This window comes from Drosophila santomea, chromosome 2L (assembly GCF_016746245.2).
Source record: "Drosophila santomea strain STO CAGO 1482 chromosome 2L, Prin_Dsan_1.1, whole genome shotgun sequence".
Classification (NCBI taxonomy): Eukaryota; Metazoa; Arthropoda; class Insecta; order Diptera; family Drosophilidae; genus Drosophila; species Drosophila santomea.
Window position 1 is genome coordinate 20,443,110 of NC_053016.2, and position 22,265 is coordinate 20,465,374.

Here is a 22,265-nt window from a genome sequence, read left to right on the forward strand (position 1 = left end):
TGTATGTATGAAAGCTTGCCCAATTTAAATGTCACAAATGGGCAACAAATGTTTGTCAAGTTACTATTTTTGGGCAACCGAAATGCCAAAGTTCCTACTGGAATGCCGAATGTGAGCTAACCTTTGGGAAACCTATCAGTTCTGTAGAATCGCAAAGGAAATGAAAATGATGTCCGCATATTTAAATTTCTAAAAAAAGTAACTAAACAAACAAGCGACTTATCATTTTTAACTGCATAGTTCGGTGTAAACTACCAATACAATGCATACATAAGCATGAACAAGTAGCTATCAATTAAAAAGAATTTAAAAACCCTAATTGAATACACTTTGCGCAATTGTGTCATATTAAAGCGGTTTCATTAATTAATTGGAGCTATGCAACCACTCGAAATTGGCAGTAAATAATAGCCCATAAGCCCATATTTTTAAATATTATCAAAGTTGGCTTACAAAAATCATTTAAATCCACACTTACCTAACCGCAGAAAGTAATTTCAAACAATTTAAATTTGCTGTTGGTTTTAAATTATATATGATAAATAAATACTTGCATTCACTCCGAAATTGTTGGAATGTTGAATGCCTCAAGTACCATTCGATAATAGCATACGCCCGCATAACTGCCATCCCAGTTGTATTCAACTTTTTTGCATTTTTTCTCTTGCCATAACACATAATTAAAATTACGCGCACATTTTGTACACATAAAATCTAACCTACACCCACACGCACATGCAGTGGTTACAATTGACCCAAAATGAACTCTTTCCCCTGCAATCTCGCGGGCTTTCGGAGCAACCACCCCCTGCCCACAGATGCCAACCACAATTTAATCTCCCTGGAATTATTTTTCCCGCCCAGGCAAAGAGGCCGTTTCTCCTTGAAAGCGTTCTTTCTTTTTTGTTCATCCAGCCCTCCATAACGTCGGGATTGCCTTGTATTTGTTAATAAACTCCCCGGCAGACTAAATTCAAATTACGCACACATCTTGAGAGGATTGGGGTGATGGGAGGCGGGTGGCGGGTGCCGGGTTGGTGGCAGCCATTTCGCTTATAGGCTGCTCATTATGTCAGGTCTATATTCATATACGAGCCCACGCCCCCGCATCCATTGCGTTCCGGTGGAGTGCGTGAGCTGGCCTCATCCAAGGGCCTCATCTCTCGCCACTCTGACTTGTCGTAACATTTCATCTTTATTTTGGCATTATTCCCCAGGCGCCGCTTATTGTTTTTCGTGAAAATGGCAACGGCAATGGCAACAAATTAGAGGCCTGTGCCCATTGCCAGAAACGAGATGGCAACGAGTTCGGCTTGTGGGCAGTCCAGGGGGTATTTTCTAGTTTCCTCGACTACCAGGCTTACCAGGTGGAATATCCCTTGAGCACCTCCACTTTGGTTATTTTCCTTTCCGTGGAACTTTAATTATCTAATGGTGAAGCACGACGTTCCTCGTATGTTCTATAATTTTAATACGGTGTTATTTTCAATAACAAATTATTTCTGTTCTCAGCGAAGCAAATCCCAAAATTACTTTAGTTTTCGATTTAAACAAGCGACCGTTAAATAACAACGACTTACATCACTGAATCATGACCACTGAAAAAAGCTAATTGGTGCAGCTTACCATACTAAAGATTGTTGCTCCAACACTGAGATTTAAATTTGGAAAGCCTAAAAGAAATGTATTCCATTTCTTTTTATTTGGGTATACCTTACATACGCTCTTTAAAGTCCATTCATCCAAAAATAAACGCAAGAATTGCCCTCTGCTCTATTTACTCATATATTTATCCTTCTGATCTATCTTTTCTTTGTATTTAGATGCAACGTGGCCAGGTTTCGATTATGGATAAATTCATCGTACAACAGATTGGTTAACATGATTCTTCACATTTGTGCCTGCTTATCCAGTTCACTCCATATTCAAGTATTCAACATTTAGCATTCTATGGTTTAACTAACATTTGATATAATTTAAAAAATATACGTGGTAACGGCAATAATCCTTCTGTATTGTCCTCGCAGCGCATCTAACTGTCCTTCATGTAGGATCAATCAATAACTCATCCAGGCTCCCTACCGCATCGTTTATCCATTTTAAGGTATTGTATTCCAGCGCCAACGACTAAACATATTAAAATATCTTTGTATACAATCATCCACATGGATTTGCTCTACTTCTTTAGGCCCCAAGCATTGTTACTGGGCACCGGGACACGGCGTTGCCCGGACTCTCGAGCCAGCACTTCCATGATGCTTGTGGCGGGAAACCAGCACTGCAAATATTTTAGCCAAATGAGTATGCGATTTAGTTGGTGTTTCACCAAGTTGAACTCACCCTATCCTTATGAGCCGTGGCCACAACATTCCGATTTGGCTCCTTGTCATAGGAAACCGATTCAATCCCAAATATCTCGCACAATTCGTGCACTAGCTGCCTTTTTTCGCGGTTCATCGTGGGAAAGGAGTGGCTCCTTGACCGTTGCTTGCTTTCCTTCGCCAACTTTACCAAGTCGGTCAACGTCTCGTAAACGCTCTTGGTCAGCGCTGGATTTCTCTTAGCGAACCCACGAACAAACTCCGAGTACTTGGTAAGGGACTTTTGCTTTGTATCGGGATTTCCAGAAGACAGGGCCACAGCCAGTCGGCGATTCCTTTCCAGTAGCCGACATTCGTCGTTGCAATCCAAACTAAATACAAAATGGCACGAATATTTATAACAATATACTCAAATCTGGCTGAATAGACACCACTTACGTTCTATTTGATTTTTTGGCAGGAGCCAAGATTTCGCTGAGCTCCATGTAATTGCCGCGTGACATCTCTGCCATGGAAGAGGCCAGCTGGATGGTGGCTATACGACTGTGCTCCCTGGCAAGTTCCTGGCAGCTGCGGTTCTGCTTTCGGTGGCCGCACTCGCACTGCACCTCCACCAGCTCCTTGCAAGGCGTTTCCGGACAGGCTCCCTCGTGGCAGACAGATGCACACTTGTGACCACAGTTCGATCGTGGCTTAGTGCAGCTCTGGCGGCAGATCTCGCCGGCAGACTGACAGGCGCCCTCGTGACACGGCTTTATACACTTGTGCCCGCCACACTGCAACGGCTTGCCACAGGCCAGGCCACAGCTGAAGTTGGGCTGCGAGCAGGGAATGGTCTTCCGCTGCTCGTGGTTGCCATGACAGAATTTCGTAGTGAACATCATGCAGGGCGGACAGGCGGCCGCCGAATGGCAGTTGTGCTGCGGCGGATGCTCGCATGGATGAGAGCGCGAACAGGGGCGCTTGCAGATTGGTTTCTTGGTGCCGCACGGCACTGGTGGATAGATCACTTCGGCACCACACTCGCAGTACAGCTCCTCGAAACTGCTGCGGTAGCATGGCGGACAATTGCCCCGGTGACACGGCTGATCGCACTTGTGTTTGCCACAACTTAGGGTTCGATTACAGGGCAGTGGACAAGCGTGGTCTATATCGATGCAGCACTCGGCGTTGCACTTGTGCTTTCCACAGCTGCGCTTCTTGGTGCACCGTCGCTTGCAGCGGGCATCGTCTGCTCTACTTGATAGCTGCCGGCATTTGATCATTTGGTCCATGTGGCCGCAACGACACTTTACAGCCGTCTGCTTGGGACATGGAGGGCACTGGCCCAGGTGACACTTGCTCCCGCATTGGTGCGGGTGCGCCGGCTTCCCACAACGTAACGTCCTAGAGCAAATGCCCTCGCAAGTGGGAATTGGGTCCAGGCAGCTTGAACGCTGGGCAGCCGGTACAGGCATTTTGCCGCAAGGACAACTGGTTATCTGCTCGGGACTCAGCTTACAGGGTCTGAAAAGATTGATTTTATCAGTTTATCAGGCAATTGTTTCATAGTAAATCTACACAAAGACCTTATTGCTAACGTTTTCGCTGAATAATTTAGCATAAAATTGGTTCATATAAAATGCAATTCAGAAGTTTTGTAGGATTTTTCTGGCTTTATGGATAATGTTTAATGCACATATATTAGAAACGTAAGACGATACTCGAGTTTCAACCGATTTAGGTTGTTATCGGTTTACGAAAATAAAGATTAAAACTTTTACTAGATACTACACATTTTAAAATATCAAATATAGTCTATATTTCAGTCAACATTAGAAATGGCTTTCAGAAGTGAGTTTGACCTTACCTACAACTTCCCGCGTGGCAGGAGTCCTTGCACTTGTGGTTGCCGCAGGGAAGCGGTTTACCGCAACTATCCTTGCAGGAATAGCTGCGTTTGTCCTGGCTTTCGCGCGTGCACTGCACCTGGCGCTCCTGCTTGCCGCAGTGGCAATGCTGCTCCACTTGTTCGGGGCACGCTGCGCACTTGCCCGAGTGGCACTCTGCCTGGCACCGATGATCGCCACAGTTGAGCGTCTTGTCGCAGATCTCGCCACAGAGCAGCTCTTCCTTCATGGCGCACTGCATCGTTTTTGAGCTGCGTCCACATCCACAGCTACGCAGCACGTTGGCCTGGCACGGCGGGCAAGGGCCCGGGTGACAGAGCAAAGTGCAAGCGTGGCTACAACCCTCAATTCGGCAACAAACCTCGCCACAGCTGTGGGCCAATTCGGTTCGTGATACCGGTGGGTTCTTCAGTTTCCCGCAGAAGCAGAGATACTCGCGTGGCAACTCCTGCAGCACATTCTGGCAAGCTGGACAACGCCAGCCCACCTCGGACTTGGAGCTGCTCGCCCAAGTGATGGTGCACTTGAGGTGGAGCAAGTGGTAACAGTTCTGGCACGACCAGGTTGGCTGGTGCGCCTTGATCGGCTCCACGCATACAAGACACTCCAATCGGCGCTGCTCGATGTCTCGAATAAGTTTCTCTCGCTGCGATAGTTTTTCGTTATCCGCCGGTGGTGGCGGTGGACCTCTCCGTGGAGAGATTTGCTGCTGTTGTGACTGCTTTTCGGGCGATGGGTGGGCGCTCTCGTTGCTCGTGTCCAAATCGTCAACGGCCCTCGGAAAGCCGTTGATGCGGTCCCTGTTGCGATTCCAGTCATCCCTTCGTTTGTTGCTGCGATGATTGTCGTAGCGTTGCTGCTTCTGCGGCCTTCTACGATCGCTTCGTTCATATCGGTCCTCCCGATCATCACGATAGTCGGAGCGGCGTTGTTGACGCGTACTTCCGGGCCGAGAGTCCCTGTCACGGTCCCGCTCTCGCTCCCGTTCATAATTGTGGTTCGTGCGGTGGTTGTTAGCTCCCCGTTCAGCTGGTTCTTGGGCTCGAAGAGTCCTAGGTCTCGTCTCATTTATGGCAGTCTCTAGGCTGGCAGTGCTGTTTCCGTTCGTAGTAGCTGCCGGGGTCTCTTCTAGACTTAGCTTGGCCAAATTGGGCACGAATTCCGGAGCCGAGGCCTGCAGCTTGGAAGCGCTGAAGTCAAACGGATTATTGCCAAAAGGTGTGTAAAGACTCGAAAAATTGCTGCTGCTCGGATTGCCCGATCCATAACTGTTGGTAAAGGCGGCGCTGGCGATGCCGTCGCCATTTTGATAAGATGGGAATATGGGCTGCGAGTAAAACTGTTTGGAGAATGGATAGAATACAATATAAATATCTGATTTTCAACCTTCGGAGATTGATGACTCACATTTGCAAAGTTGTTGCTGCTCGCAGATGCCACTGGTGGATTCAGTCCAAAGGCTCCCCCACCGCCACCAAGGGAGTAGTTTGCGTCGCTGCTGCCCAGCGGATGTTGCATAGTGCCAGTGGCATTGGAGGGCGCTCCTCCACCCAGATTGTGCTGCATGATGAACTGATTGAAGTTCACGTAATTGTTGTTGCCGTGACTGTTGTTGGCGCCACCAACTGCCGCCGATTCGTGACCTCCGTTGCAGGCGGCCATGGCGGGTGACTCATTGCCGGGTCCCGCTTCTCCGGTGCCGTTGGTCAACTGCTGCCAGTACTCAGCCATGGACGGTCCGGTGCTTCCGTTGCTGACCAGCGCCTGCTGCTGTAGCAGCTTCCTTGCCGCCGGAAAAATCTCTAACTGGCCGCCGCTGTCTGCTGGGCATTGCCCAGCGCTACCACGGGATCGTCTGCAATCCACGGAGGAGGTGACCGAACCCCAGTAAAACTCCAGACACGTGTGCAATGGTGAAATTGAGCCTTCTGGCGAAATTAACCGAATCGAATTCTCAAATCGACCTAATTTGTTGAAGTCCTTTCTCCGGCCAACTTTATAGACCGCAGCCCGGGTCCGCAGGCACTTTTAACTGACTTTATTGCGCTTTTCCTGCGTATTTTCTGCTCGCTAAAAATGTAAATTGCTAACAAAACTACACAACACGGTCATACCGGAAAATTGGTCCCACTGATATCGGTAGGTCGCATATCGACAGCAATCGACTTATCGATAGTTGTGTAGATTTACGATTTAAAGAGGAAAAGAGTTGCCAACTCGATTTCGGTAGCGCTGGCTTAAAATTTAACAGCACGATTTTGTCACTTACAGTGGTGCAAACTATAAGGTAACGCCATCTGCCTGAGCGCGAGTGCACTTTTAAATATGTTTAATTAACTGCAATGGTTCGCTAATTTGTTTCATAAAAACACAAGTACTGGCCTTAAATAAAATCCGATTTTGAAATGTGTCATTGTCAAATTCGTTTTAAATAATATCAGAGTATCAGACACGAACAAAATCTGAACCCAATCATATTTCCAATCCCGTAGCAATTTTTGTTGTATTTTTAATTTTATTGACTGGCATTTTACGTGCTTATTTTTTAGCAAAATACATTTTTTTTATGTAATACACTAAATTTAAGAATAGTCCTAATTTAATTTCTAGCAAAATCGTTGCTTGAAAATAAGTGTGAAATGAATAACAACAGTGGAAGTACTAAGCTTTGTAATTGCCACAAATTTGGTTGATACTGGCCGGGCACTGCGATTCCATCGATTTAGAATGTCCTGAGATTGCTGAGAAGGGTTTGCTGAGTCGGCGGTTGAGGTGGACCAGTTCCAGGTGCTAGAGCTCCAGGTGGTGGCGGCATTTGAAAGGTTTGAGCCATTGCCATTGCCATTGCAGTGGGTGGTGGACCTTGTGCCTGTTTTCCTGGTACTGGGAGTGCGGATGCTGAGACGGTGAGTCCATCCAACGGACGGTACTGGCACTTCTTTGCATGGGTGCGCATATTGCTCGACTGGGTGAAGGCCTGGTTGCAGTTGGGATGTGGGCAGACATACGGTTTGCAGCCGGTATGGTAATTCAGGTGCGTCTTTAGGTGGTGCTTTTTGGTGAAGGCTTTGGGGCACAGGGGGCAGCTGAAGGGCTTGATTCCCGAGTGGAGGCGATGGTGCAGGGTCATGTTGCTGCGATCGGCAAAGGACTTGCCACACACGGAGCACTGATACGGTTTCTCACCACTGTGGGTTCGCATGTGCTGTTTGAGCAGCATTTTCCGCGAAAATCTCTTTCCGCACTCGTTGCATTTGTGGGGTTTCACTCCGGTGTGGATCCGGACATGCATATTAAAGGCCACACGCTGATTGAACGATTTGGGACAGTACGGACACTCGTACTCCTTCCGGTTCCGGTGGATCTTTAAGTGACTACTCAAATATCCCTTGTCGTTGAATGTCTTGCCACATTCGGGACACTCGGCCGCAAACTCCTTGGTTCCCCGGTGAACGGACAGGTGATACTTGTAGTTACGCAGCTGGGAGAAGCCCTTCCCGCAATCCGCACACTCGTAGCGCGGTGACTTGTGCGTCTTTTCATGAGCCTGAAATAAATAGAAAAATATATAAAATAAATACCTGCACTTAGATACATTTTCCAAACAATAGTAATGTGTTCTTAATATGGCTACGTATCTTATTATAAAAAAGAGGTTAATAAGGCCCTAAAAGTTAAGTCGGTTGCTTAGATCATTTAACAACGATGTTCTTAAAGACAGCAATTTTACTGTCAGTCAAAAGTTTTTGTTAAATAGATTTGGGGATTAACATGTACAGCAAAGGGGCCATTTTGTGAATACCTCTCGCTTGCTCGACGGCTTGCTCTTTCTAACGTATCTTGTAGCTGCACCCATGCGTAAAACCAGTTCTCTCTTTTTTGCCCGCTTCTGTTTTGGGCCGACTCCATTTTGAACGGGTTGCTGGCGAGATTTGCATAAGGCACTCAATTCTTCGCTGCCTCTCTCTTCCAAACTCCACTTGACTCTCAAGTCTCCTCTTCAGAGCTCCGCCTCCCAATTGGACTACTGTTTCTCTGTTTTTTAGGCCCCGCCCCATTCCGGGTGGTATCTCAGTTGGTGAAGAAACCCGTTTCGGGAGGATCTCGTGTGTCTCTTCACTTTGAGGACCGTGCAAACATCTGATTTAATGTATGGCCATATGAAAGGTTAACGCTGTTTTTGGCTTGGATGCTTTGAAAGGAGTTGAATTCCTAAAGATATTTAAATGGCTTAGCAATAATAATGCTCAATCATTTAAGATTACCCAGAAAGACATTTCGCTTTGCGATGAATTTATACAAGCCCGTTGGTAAGAACATAATCATTAAATATTTTGTCATTTATAATTGCAAAACAATGCATGTGCAATTGCAAAATGATTGTATGTAAGTACAAAATTTTTAAATGGTTCTACGTATAAGTCTGTTAGTGTTTCCGAATTTATAAGCAAATCTTATACAATAATTTATTAAAAAAAATATAATCGACAAATCGAAATCTTTGGTTTCCTGAACTCTAGTTGGAAACTTAATACGTTTAGGATCCTTGTTGATTTAATGTACAAAAGCAATAAGATAAAAAGTTGCACACTTTGTATGCTCTATAAATATTTAAGTGTTGTCTATAATATATAATAATAATAATTGGAATAAACATCTGTATATAGGTTTAATACCTTTTACTGAGGATAATAATTAACTGAAGCCCTCTTTGGTTTTCATAAATACCTATTTATTTGTAAGAGGACAGCATTCTAGTATGAATATAATAATAAAATCTCACCTGCAGAGTTTCCGAGCATCCGAATACCTTCTCGCAAATCCTGCACTTGTAGCTGATCTCCTCGGCGGATGTGGCATTGTATCCACTGATTCCACCGATTGGTCTGATTTTACTGCCGACGGCTGTGGTGATCAGTCCTCCGGCCATCTTAGGCATCATTCCGACGGCCGTGGCCTGGACCGAATTCAGGCTCAGATTGGTCACGGTGGTCAGTGAGATGTGAGATGTAGTGCCGGCGTCTCCTCCAGTGGCGCTCATGATGAGATCCCTCACAGGACGCACTGAACCGCTGGAACTGCTCACCGAGGAGGCGGCGGGTGAGATGAGAGGTGCGGTCTGCTTGAAGCCACCCGTCTGCAATCTTTGGTAGTAATCCAGGCACTCCGGGCAATCCGGGCGAGCGCATGCGGTGCTTTTGGTGCGGTTGAGAGGTTGCTGTTGCTGCTGCTGCGGTGGTGGTGGCGGTGGGACCGATCCATTGATCACATAGGGTGCAAAGAAGCGTTTCTGCTGATTTTGAAAATGCGGCTGATGCTGATGTGTTGGGTAGGGCGACGTAGGGGGGGTACTCAAGCCGGCAGCTGCTGCAGCAGCCGCATAGGCGGGCAACAAGTGCGGAAAGAATTGGGCATAGAACTTGGTGGCATTGGCCATGGCGACCAAGTCTGGCGGCAGCATGGAGTAGGCGGTGCCATAAGGAGATGATGGTATTGCCAGCCCTCCAACAGGCTGAGGGCTCCTGATACTGTTGCTACTGCTCTTGGAGAGATCCAGGATGTTCGTGCTCGTATCCTGAGCGGATTTACGCTCCTTGCCCAAAATTTTACTGATGCTGAAGTCAGTGACTTGAGGCGGTGGCAACTGGGGACCAGCTCCCACATTCTGGACTCCGTTGGTAGGTGATGTACGCGCCGGTGAGGGCGAGAGGTCGTAACTGCGCTGCAGCATGACGTGCTTGAAACCCATTCTTCTCCACGCCGAAGAATCACTCATAGACCATAGACCGCTGGCGTTACCGTTTTGGATGGCTATTTTTTGAGGCGGAGGCGCTTTGTAGCCGCGGGAACTGTCGCGTTACGCGTTGAAACACGAAATGTCTTGGACTCACAGCCCACAGCAGCCGTCATCGTCTTTTGGCCAGGCCTAAAGCCTGGCTTACGCTCCCGCTCTCGAATTTAATTGGTCGAGAAACAGGTTTCCCCGTACCAGTCTCGCTCCGTATCTCTCTCATAGACCGGGAGTCTCTCCAATTAACCAGGTTTGACTGCTGGAGACAAACTGTCGCGCCTCCAATTACGAGAGGAGCTGCAATCTGCAGACCCAGAACCATTTGGTAGTAGCGTTCTACTAGTCACATCTATCATAAAGCTTATCTCTCCTTTCAGATCGCTCTCCCTGCACTTCTCTCTTTCTGTTTATTCACTGGACCTCTCTGATAAAGTGACTAAGATTTCGTTTTGGCCGCGTTGTTTTTGTAATTAATTGCGGTAATAAAATGTGCGCATCGTTAAATTTTCAAAATGTATTTCTCTTGTTCCTCATCCTCAGCCACACACATTCACATTTACATTCTCATCCATATCCACATCCACATCCTCGCCCGATTCCGAATCCGATTCCCAGGCATGTGCGAATCTTACGGTTATGCGCATGCGCAGCGATCATCTTTTCAGGCAACTCGGTTCGTCACGGCTCTGCCGTCTTGGCCGTGTGCGAGTGTGCGAATGTGCGAGTGTGGGAAGGAACTGAAGCTATGGACTAGATGACATAACCGGCACGATGGCCAAAATGGTGTACAGGATGACAGGTATTGTTCTTGCGGTATTTTATTAGCGGTTCACGATTGACCAAAGCGGCCAACAATTTAATTTCGAAACAAAGACTAGTGCCTCTTGAAGTTTACTATTAACTAAGGAACTACAAAGTAAATCTTGTTGCGCCTGTAAAATATCAACCCCTTCTTGAGCAGTTAATAAAATAAGGATTTTTCGCGGTTTTGAAAATGTAGTTTTTAATAAAGTATCCAAATCTTTTTCCATAAATTTCGGAAAACAATCTTTTCCAATCTAGGGTACCTTAAAAATACTGCATACTGAAGCATTTAAGCTTCAATCAACTTCAATTCAACTTCAGTTCCCTCTGGACTGTTACCACTTCCTCGACTTGCATAGCATCAGTAGCCGCCATAAAAATGTGCAAAACAAAATGCTCCCCAAGTGATTTGTGATTGGACGAAAAGCTCATAAATAAGAAGGTATCCAGGCCGAGGACTCTGAGGATCCACACAGGTGGAGTAGAATGGTGACACACCACCAGAATTCAAGGAAGCTTCAGATACAAATGAAGTGGTATACATTTACAGCCACATGGAATGGGATCCGGTAAAATGGAGACGATTTTCTGAATCACAAGGACTGGAAATGAAAGTCGCGCTTCCAATTGCCGATTACCGAATAGAGACTCTAATGCACATGGCCGTATCTTGTACACCATTTGTCCACGATCACTTACAAAACGATCTTATAAGGATTACCCGTCGGAGAACCCCCCTAAATCCTCCGGGAACAGTGGCCAGCTTAGCAACTAGGCAACTACCGATCCTCTTTGCAATGATTGATAATGGTTTGACGGTCAACACGCGCTGCTCGCCTCGGTTGACCACGATCTGCATAAATTTTGATTAAACAGGCGATTCGTTATAATTATACATATGAGGACCGGGCGGAGGAGAAACACCACAAAACTTGTTCAACCTTAGTTGAAAAACTCTTTTTCGTATTTCGTTTTTCAGTTCGGTTGGCATTTCGTGGAATTCCGCCAGAGTATTTACATATGCGAAGCGATGGAAACTTGAGTTTTAATTACACTCACTAAATCATCGGGCCTCTGCAGACTGGAGACCCAGGAGACTTTGTTTTGTCGCATGACTAATGTTTATTAGCTGCTAATGGTTTGTTTTACAAAAGCTACGTGGTTGCCCCATATGAAGTCCCTCCGTAGCATCCCATTGCATCCCATCGCATCAAGGCATCCTCCAGGTGACTCTCAGAACGCTCCAAAACTGTTTCACCCGTTGACATTTTGACAAATTTCCAACTCCTTACTACCGTCGTCGTTTTGGGGCCGTCTCCAATGTAAGCTGATACCTATCTCAGATGCCCAGATGCCCAGATCCCCATCCCCATCCCCATCCCCATCCCCACCTACCGATTCCCCCGATCTCCCCTGTCTTCCCCATGGTTCTTCTTCTTTGTTCACACTATTAATTTTCCGCTCGTTATTGTCGTCGGGATTCTGAGTTCGTTCGCTCAGTCGACTGGTTCCCCTCATTGGGGTGGTCGGCATTTATCTTATTTTGTGTGCGTTTAAAACTTCTTTGTGAAACTCTTTAATGTCATGTGTTATCGGTTAATGATCAGCCACGTTGCCAAGTGATTTTCTGTCAGCGGGTGATCAACTTTGCCTTGGATTTCCCCTCCGATCTTCACCTCCGGTTTGGGGTTGTCCTCCTTTTGGATTCTGTTTAATTTCCTTAGTTGGATGGAGTTAGGTTTTGTTTGGATCTTTGGTTCTTGGGCCTTCTCGTCTGCGCCTTGTTATGTGTAGCTTGACAAATGTGTTGATTTGCCAAGTTTGTTTCCAGCGATGGTGGGTCCAACATTTTGGCAATAAGATTGAACGACCTTTTTGGGTTTTTTGATTTTTCAAGGCGGACAAAAGGCTAAAAAGTTGAAAGTTCTGAATTTCCAGGTAAGACAGTTTGTTGGCCATGGAATGTATTTAAATTATTTAAATGCAGACACTAACTACAAACCAACAAACTCCTTTTAAATAATTAAAATAAATATTAACAAATTATATATAAAAATAAAGCAAAAATGTTTAAATAAATGTTGGTTATTTGAATGTTCAATGTTCATCGGCAAGTTAAAAGTGGAAATGGTCTGAAATTTGCATCCAAATTCTGAAGTAACGCCCACCTCCTAATTCCAGTGATCCAAAAGCCCCACATCACTTATGTATGTGTCAAGCCTTGGCCATAAAACTAAAACAAGGCCCTAACAACAGCATTTAGGAGGTGTTATACTATTGTCTACCCGAGATAAAATTTATATGGATGAAATAAAAGTTCGCTGAAAATGAGACAGAGACAAAGGAGAGTAGAGCGCGGACAAAGCGATATTCGTGAATTATATATGCCCATTTGCATGTATGTATACACAGATTCAAAGTGGCTAAACTATATATGTACATATGAATAAGCTCGGCAATGTTGTAGATCACAATCATTTCAATTAATTCGAATATAAAATACGAAGTGGGGACGGCGGCTTTTGCAAAATGAACAGCGTGCGCTGGAATATATCAAATTTCAATATAAATGAGCCACAAACATAAATCAATTGGGCGGGAAGGCCCCTCAACCCCTTGACCTGTCGGCCCATCGGCCCCGTTTAAACATCTTGAATCCCCCATGGACCCCCCATATTGAAAACTCACGAAAGTGATGAAACAAACACGCCCGAGATCGTTTGACTTTTAATGCATCCTATAAACAGATAATACAAGCCTCCTGAAAACCAAAACAAAAACCCAAATTTAATGGACTGACGAATAGCTGTCAACGTCTTTGGAGGGAACTTTCTTTGCTCTTAAAATGTAATTTATTTTATTTTTACAACAATTCAAACGAAAACGAACAAGTAGACGGTGCGAGCGAGAGGGATGAAAGTAAAAAGTGAGAGGGAGGGCGATACTAAACATTTAATCGGACGTTAATTATGTTAATGAAAACACATTTCGAATGCAAGAATTAAAATCAAATTTTTCAATTTAAATTCGATCGCATCGCATGGACCATTTTTATTCGAAAACACATTTCATTGAAATCCCATGGGGAGCGAGACGGCAATAAAATGTGCGAGCGAGAGCACCGATTGATCTGCTTATTGAGAAATTGTGTGAAGAATAGTGATAAATCTTTGAATCTTTAAAACAAGCAACAAACCCAACTGGAAAAAATGTTTCTTCGTCGAGGGGAATGCAAAGTTGTCGCCAACGCAAACTGGTTGTTTTCGCTGTTGATGGTGGTGTGTATCCGAAATTGAACGATTAACTACAAATTTGAGCATAGATTAAGCTGAGATGACACTGAAAGAAAAACTTATTTATTCCAATCTTTTTTCCAATCTTTTATTCCAATCACTAAGGTTATTCAATTCGGAAGTGGTCAGGATATTTTTCAGAAGTTCTAACAAGTTGTATGTATGTGATTTGCTTTTAAATAAAGTACCATTATTTTTTTTTTTTTTGGAAAAATGGAATTAATGTCTAAGATTAAACCGCCACAAGATTCACAAGTAAGTAAAATAGTACACATAATTTATTCATGTGCAGCCTCTTAACCACAAAGCTAACTATTTTTCGCCATAAACATTAGTTTAGTGGCCCCGCCACACATTTAAATGCGCTACGTTGTTTTCTCATTAAGATCTTGTGGCGACCGCCCAGATATTTTGGCTTCCTGAGCAAAATCAATCAAATCTTTAACGATGTGACAGGTTAACAAGTCTCCCGCCCTGCCGAAAGGAAAACGCCCAAAAGCAGTGATCCACTGGCCAAAATCAAACTACATATATGCACATACTCGTATATAGTACATATGTTGACTTGATTTGGTTTTGGTGGTTTATTGCTCGGCTTTGATGGCGCCGACGAACGGAGAGTGCGAAATTTGCATAATTTAATTATGAGAGTTCTTTGTGGAAACTATTTGGGTGGTGCTCGGTTCAATCGCGATAAGATGAACGAGCATTTCAATCGCGATTTATAGCCCTCAAATTGCCATCCATCAGGAAGTTGTCATTTCGAGCCATGCCTTTTCTTTGTTCTCTCCATGCTAGCGATTCTCGGAAGAAACCTTATCTAGAGTGGGCAATTAATGGCTCCAGCATCGCGATCTGTTTCATAATTTTCTTAATTTTCACACAATTAAAAACGCATTTTCATTCACCAAATCCGTTTTTAATATCAGCGGGTATGTTGGTGGCCAACCTTTACGACCTTTTCCGAAAAGGATTTTCACTTTTCTCAGGCTAAACGCCGTCTAATCTGGCATAGTAAATCTTTGGATCGCTGATGCCTCCGTGTTTCGTCATAGCTTTTCATTTAATAAACTGAAAACTCTTCCAACGAGCAGGGGCCAGGCCACATACCAGTTAACTAATTATCTTAATGACAATTATTACTAAAGTGCGCGTCAAGATAAACGAAAAAAGAGAAATAAAACAGTGGCTCCTGCAAGACATGACACAATAGCCCACAATTATCACAAATGACCATAATAATTATCAACAAATGATAAAAACACCCAACTAAAAAAGGATCATAAAAAGTTAATAGGTGACTGCAGTGGACCCGAGGTATGGTTAGGTAGTCTTTCCCCCAGAGAAAGGAGGATCTAAAAAAGCACGGTCTGCAGTATGTTAAATGTTAGCACAAACCAAAATTAGATGGAATTGTTAAAAATTGCTCTGGAAATAAGCTGGTAAAGTCATACTACATTTTCTCAACTATTTAAACTATTACTTATAGTATATTATAGTATTCTAGTAAGTTATCCGTGTCTTTGTTACTTTCTATCTGCTGAAATTAGATTTATTTTTGACTGAGATTTGAAGGGAATATTTTTCAATGCGTTTTTAGTTTAGTTTTCCATTCCGGAACAAATGTACATACGAGCACATATAAAGGGGGATTTGGGGAAAACAAAATGGCATTCTGTTTTGCGGAGTCTTAGAACAATATTTATATTTAAAAATAGGGGTTTCGTAAATCGAAATAGTGGTTTACTGCTTTGATGTGGCCCCTCGACCACATCGGTTGTAACGAAAGGCGGCAACAGGTGCACAATTACCCAGGCAACAACGACAATAACAACTATGAAACATGCGTTAATTGCCAAGAGACTTGGGGATATGGGTGCTACTTGGGGCCTGGGCACGGTGACAAAATTAAACTTAATTGTTTTATGACGGGCCTGGACCGCCTGGCAAGGAGGTGGTGAACGCAAGACCCACTCCATCTCGGTTTCGGTCTGTGTAGCCCATGGATGACAGGTTGCGGGGATTGAATCCGACTAAAAATCACAGACGACAGCAGCTTCCGAGAGGGGCAAAAAGAAGAAACAGTTGACATTTTTTAGGGTCTTTAACTGGGTTCCTTTGTCAGCGGTTTTGTCTTTTTTGTTTAATTGTTTTTCTTGTAAATGAATTTTGTTGTAAAGTGTTTGTTTTATTTTTTCCTTTACCGCCACCGACCGACAGCTTCCATTTTATAATATTTATTAAAAAATGTTTTACCCAGAAGCCGAGATTTCGTGTAATGAACCAGACTTAGGACAGAGCAGGTGCTGGATAACTCTGGGTTATAGACCCCTGACGAAGACTGTGTATGTCTCTTTAATCTGGAACTGACTCTGAAATCTAGTCAACATTTCTATCATTGCTTTAAAGTAAACTTTAAGCATTTTCATGTCAATCATAAGAGCGTCGAGCTCAAAGGAGGCCACAGCTTAATGAAAGGAAAAGGTTTTTGCTTTTGGCTATTTCTGGAAACCGTTTACAGAGGTATGCGGTTGGTGAATTCTGTGCAGACGTTCGTATGAATAAGTAAAATAAGTATATAGGTGAATGGAAAGGATTCCATGAAATAGTTAAAGGACACGAATTAATCATAGCATTCGAAGCCACAAATGAAATGTATATATTTTTGTTTATTAACATATTTCAAACACTTAATAGTGCCTATGCTTCTTAGAATTTTATGGTTCTTTAAAACTTAAAATAATTCGCGTATAATGCAAGTTACTAATCCCGTTATTTTTCCAATAAAGCACATTTACTAGAGAATTTTATAAAGCTGAAGCAGCTAATGCCGTGAGTCTAAAGCGTTTCGACATTAATTATTCGTTTAATGCGACCTACATTCCTATTGAACCGCTATACAGGCATCGCGAACCTCCAGAGGAAGTCGGCTTCTGTCTGGCGGACATGGATGGCCATGTCTCTCGGCTGATTGTCATTTGTCACCAGGTTGGGGAGGACGTGGACTGGCACGAGAAGTCTAAACAGAAACAAAAGGCACAAAAAATCCAGATAAAACCTCCCAATTAGCGACACAGTTAAACGTCAACATCCTCACGGCTCCACATCCGGAGGAGCGGAGATCTGTCTGCCCGTCAGTCAGTTTCAGTCGCAGCTCCAGCTCCTCATATGTAGCCAGTGACGGTTACATTTTCACCATCAATCGGCGGGCGCCTGGTCGCAGAAAAATGCGGAACCGACAAAAAGCCACAAATCGCAGTCCTGTTCCATTCCATGATCGAACTCCAAGCCTTTGGCGCAAAAAGCCAGTAATTATCGTTTCGAATGTATACCTATCTATACACATCATTTTTAAAGTCGACGGTGGTCCAACGTGTCGCACTAGTAGCTGTGAAATTGGGTTTATTGGGCCGCTAAAATATTTTACAAATGTCACGAGTCTCAAATTTATTTATTCATGTTTTACGGCCCTCTCTTGAGCGAACAATGCAATCGACGTTTTCATTAGCGTCCCAATAAAACCGAAAACAGCTAAAAAATATTCGAATATTGTGTAGCAATATTTCATTTGATCGAAAAGCTACCGTTTCTCCCCACAAAACAAAAAGCCATGGTCTGTTTGGGCACAAAGCTGGCCCATTGTCGCTGTCACAGAGTTTTTGAATTCCGAGTTTCCAGTGACGTATAATTGATTAACACCCATCCTGAGATCTCTTTTATGGTTCTGTTATTTGGCTTAGTTATTTAATACGTTTTTGCCGCTTGAGTAGCCGGAACTAAAACTGTGCTCAATGCACAGTGCATTTATGGCCCACACTTTCAGAAATATTTGTGCAAGACAACTATTTTTTTGGATTGGGAAGAACGTGTCAGATAATAAAACCTATGGTAGAGTTTTAGCTTAAGAAAAAAGCCTAGAACTACTTCGTCTTCACAAGAAAGATCGTCATGGCAAAACTGAAATGAGCTCAAATTTACCTGTAAACATTTTAAATTAAACTAAATAGCCCACCAAATTTAGGAATGTATAAAAAGTAAATATCGTTCTAAACAGACTACTGACCTACATAAAATAGGGCTTCCCTTATTACCGACCAACTTTCTCTCCAGCTTCCTTATTTTATGCAGTCAATTTTATGCACTACCGACAGCAATAACTCACTTACTGGATCTCTGAGTACACTAACGCCAAATCCCCCGAGTAGCAATTGCAACATTTAATTAATTTAATTAACTCAGGGATTAACTGCCGAGACCGAAAATGTCAAAGGCGAGGAATGTGAATTGCTGGGAGCCAGAGGTGCTCATCAATCGCAAATAAAAACCGATTGGGAGCTGTAGCCGGGAGCTAATCATGCGGCATTCGAGCAATGGCAACGCTTTGCTATGCAGTCAGCACGCTTTATAAAATAATGATCGGATTCGGATCGAGATCGAGTATTGCGGGCGCATCCCATCAATCCAATCCATCCTCGTTTTGATTGCACCCGTAAGTGCCATATTGTCACCGTTTGATCAATCAACCCAGCCGCCGCGTTGGGGCATCTCGAGCGATCGTAAATGTAACTCAATCCCCATTGATGATTGTTGCGTAACTTGTTTCCAGTTGGAGCTGCAGTTGCAACTGCAGTTGCAGTTGCTGTTGCAATTAGCCCTGGCTCCTTTCGGTTCTGCTATATCTTCTGGCCCATCGAACGGTGGGCATGGGCCCCTTTGCTAATTGACAATATTTATGAACACGTACGCATTTTATCGCCCCCAGTAACCATAATTGGGCCCGTCGTCGCCCACAGCTGCTGGCCAATTATTTTCATCAAAATTGTTGACAGTTTTCAGCGTGCCACAAATGAAGAGATCTCTGCGCTCTTGGCGATCTCCTTACTCCAATCGCCCGGTTGTACCACGTTTTGGTTATACGAATGCCAAAATGTGCCATAATAAATTGTCACTAGATGAGAGATCTCTAGACCGCTAGACCTGCACTCACTGTTCACCGTTTGCTGTTTAATTAAATTTGCGTTAATTGCACATTAAAACATTCTTGCTTTTCGTTGTTCTGTGTAGTTCTTGCTGGTTTCAGAGCCCAAACAAGTTCCATTTTAAGTGTTCGAGAACAAAAAGTAATTGTCATTTGGCAAAAGTCAGATGATAGACATTAACCCATGGGCCAAGATTTCTGTGTGTCACATTCAGAATAGAATCGCCGTCTAAGTGGCGAATGGCAGGTGTCGAAACAACAAATAAATGTGAAGATCTTATGGGACATTATAATGAACGTAACGACTTTATAGTTTTTTATAAAAAATAAGTCACCTCTTGGGATTTACACTGAGCCGATGGAAATTATTTCTCCAACGTAAATACAATAATAAAAATATTTAATTTGAACAGTTTGGATTCTTCTTTTGTGAGTCGATTAATATAAATATAAGGTTTAGCATTAGGATTAGGTCCAACACCGAAAATATGAGCTTTGATTTGATCTCATTAATCATTGATTTCAATAAGGGGCAGGAGCTGAACAAGTTTAGCATTTTCTTGGTTCAAATGAATCTCTAAGCTAATTGTAATATTCTTAAGAAAGCAGATTTCCTTAATTCAGATTAGAAGGTCTGCCACCCTAATAGTTTACTTTAATTGAGTTAAATACAAATTGATTTTCGTTCAAATGAGATTTAAATACTTTTAAAACAGAGGCAAATAGAAAAAGAACGTTGCTTCCGTTTAATTTGATTAGCATTGAAAGAGAAACCGACCCGCTGGCAGAAGCCTAAGTACATTTCGTTTGAAATTCAATTAAAGAATCGTGTGACCTTCCCACATGCAAACTCAAGATTGTTCCACACCACACTCCTTCGTTTTTTCGAGAAGGGGCCATAAAGTCGGTGCTACTGGATGAGTTTAAAGTTTTATTAGTTTCCACGTTGCCGGGTGTTTTCTGTATTGGGTAAACGAAAATTGAAATTATCAAACCATCAAAAGCAAGCAACGGCAACTTGTATTTTGGGGAACTTAACGGAACGAAACGGGATGGGGGCCAGGCTAATTAAATGTAATTAATTTTCACATGCCTCAAAATTAAATGCACTTAAATCAAAGAGTTCCGAGAGAGTGTGAGCTTTATATATAGCGTATGCTTTAATAGTCGCCGACCGCCGACAAACCCGACTGACGCTCTTAAAAGTGATTTAAAAAGTTTCATTAAGATAAACAACAACGAACACTCCACTCCGCAGCCACAGAGCTACAGCCACAGCCGAATGTTATAGCAATTTAAATTTTAATTTAAGCTCACAGTGGCTATGAGCAGCACAGGTGAATAAACCATGGGTCAAATCCGACTCGCAACTCTGACTAAACTACACAAAAATGTCGAGAAAATAAACGCTACCCCAAAAAACGCAGTCTTGGGGGCCATTTACCGTTGCGCCCTCGAGGCGTGGCCGTTTCTGTCGTTTCATTTTACTTTTGGGGGCATCCTCCGGCGACCGTGTTTTCTACCCATATTAATGGCCCGACCAGCCATTTTGGACAAACAAATTGCCGGCTACTGGATGGGACTGGGATTCAACACCTTTTGCACCTTGCTTTCTCGCCGTAACAAGAGATCTTCACGAGTAACAGCCAAAATTCAATGGAAAAGATGGCGTTTAACTGTAACTCGCGCAATGTGAAACATTTTCGGGTCAGGTGCAAAGAAGCAGTCCCAGTTCCAGTCCCAGCCCCAGACCCAGACCCAGACCCAGTCACAGACCCAGACCCAGACTCCGAATCCAAATCCAAATCCGACGAGATTTCACCAACCTGTATCTCGCTGACAAGGCCCAAAAGTTTTTGGCTCTGCCTGGTGGTCCACTATCTTGCGGTAATATCGCCCATAAAGCGTTGTCTGTTTGCTGTTTGGTGGCTACCTTGTTCGCATCACCATCCCATCATCATCATCATCATCTGACCAACCTTCGCGATCTGCACTGAGCACTTGTACATATAGCAACATTAGCTCGTTGTGGTTTCCTACATAACTACCTATTTCCTCAGACCGCCATTGTGCCATTATTTCCATTATTTTTGTGTTCATTTCGTTTGGGTGTTGCGCAGACTAATTGCCAAGTCGGACGTCTTGATTGGTCAGCTCTGCAGTCATACATATATGTATGTATATAAACAATTTTGGAACTTTACTACAATAAGCGAATTTGCCACAGTTTCGACAATTTAAGATATCTTTGTGCGATGCAAGACATTGTTATTTCCGTATAATTTTAGAATAATTTTCGATATGTAGGCGGCAGAATAGTTCTTGATAAACTTAATGCTTTAAGATCGTTGTGAAAATATTTACACATACTTTGGAAAGTTAGTTTTCCCTCGTTCTTGTTTTATTATACCCGTTACTCGCAGAGTAAAAGGGTATACTAGTATCGTTGAAAAGTATGTAACATGTAGAAGATATATAGGTAGTATATATGTATGTATGTATAATCCTAATCAGGATCAATAGACGAGTCCGTATGAACGAGATCTCAGAAACTATGGACTTTGAAAAATGTTTTGATATATTTTTAATTTAGTCCCGTAATTTTCTCCGGATATGCCAAAATTTTGTTTGCCACGCCCAAAACGCCCACAAACCGCACAAAAGAGTTTTGATAAATTTTTAGTTTCTTATTATTCTGGTTATTGTACCGATTTACCAAACAACTTTTTAACACAAACATTTTTAAATAATTTATCATTTAATTCTTTTTTCCCTATTTCACTAGCTGAGTAACGGGTATCTGATAGTCGGGGAACATGACTATAGAATTCTCTCTGGTTTCGCTTTTATCGCCCCATATCAAAATTTTTAAAAGTCTATAATATGTAATATATTTATACCCGTTGCTCGTAGAGTAAAAGGGTATACTAGATTTGTTGAAAAGTATGTAGCAGGCAGAAGGAAGCGTTTCCGACCATATAAAGTTTTGACCATATATTTTAATAAAGACACGTTTGTATATATATTCTTGATCAGGATCAATAGCCGAGTCGATCTGCACGCTGAGATCTCATAACTACAAGAGCTAGAAAGTTGAGATTAAGAATACAGACTCCAGAGACATAGACGCAGCGCAAGCTTGTCGACTCATGTTGCCACGCCCACAAACCGCCCAAACTTTGGAAAAAT

General features: G+C 43.2%; 2 protein-coding genes across 2 annotated transcripts; both read right to left on the bottom strand.

Annotated features, from left to right (window-relative positions):
* Nucleotides 1-1,761: 1,761 nt before the first annotated feature.
* LOC120450088 (protein shuttle craft) lies at nt 1,762-6,331 on the bottom strand. Its single transcript, XM_039632885.2, has 5 exons — nt 5,618-6,331; nt 4,171-5,549; nt 2,760-3,827; nt 2,341-2,692; nt 1,762-2,278 (listed from the first exon to the last, which is right to left on the bottom strand). Exons 1-5 carry the CDS (start codon nt 5,939-5,941, stop codon nt 2,177-2,179), a joined length of 3,225 nt encoding a protein of 1,074 aa, XP_039488819.1. The 5' UTR covers nt 5,942-6,331; the 3' UTR covers nt 1,762-2,176.
* Nucleotides 6,332-6,792: 461 nt separating this feature from the next.
* LOC120455956 (zinc finger protein with KRAB and SCAN domains 8) lies at nt 6,793-9,941 on the bottom strand. Its single transcript, XM_039642502.1, has 2 exons — nt 8,994-9,941; nt 6,793-7,757 (listed from the first exon to the last, which is right to left on the bottom strand). The coding sequence occupies exons 1-2, from the start codon at nt 9,939-9,941 to the stop codon at nt 6,933-6,935; spliced, it is 1,773 nt and encodes a 590-aa protein (XP_039498436.1). The 3' UTR covers nt 6,793-6,932.
* Between the last annotated feature and the right edge of the window lie 12,324 nt (nt 9,942-22,265).

Coding starts and splice junctions, on each gene's coding strand:
- LOC120450088 (XM_039632885.2), bottom strand. CDS start 5,941: ATGGCTGAGTACTGGCAGCAGTTGACCAACGGCACCGGAGAAGCGGGA. Junction 5,550..5,617: donor GCAGCAACAACTTTGCAAAT/GTGAGTCATCAA, acceptor TTCTCCAAACAG/TTTTACTCGCAGCCCATATT. Junction 3,828..4,170: donor TGCCACGCGGGAAGTTGTAG/GTAAGGTCAAAC, acceptor CAATCTTTTCAG/ACCCTGTAAGCTGAGTCCCG.
- LOC120455956 (XM_039642502.1), bottom strand. CDS start 9,941: ATGCTGCAGCGCAGTTACGACCTCTCGCCCTCACCGGCGCGTACATCA. Junction 7,758..8,993: donor GATGCTCGGAAACTCTGCAG/GTGAGATTTTAT, acceptor TATTTATTTCAG/GCTCATGAAAAGACGCACAA.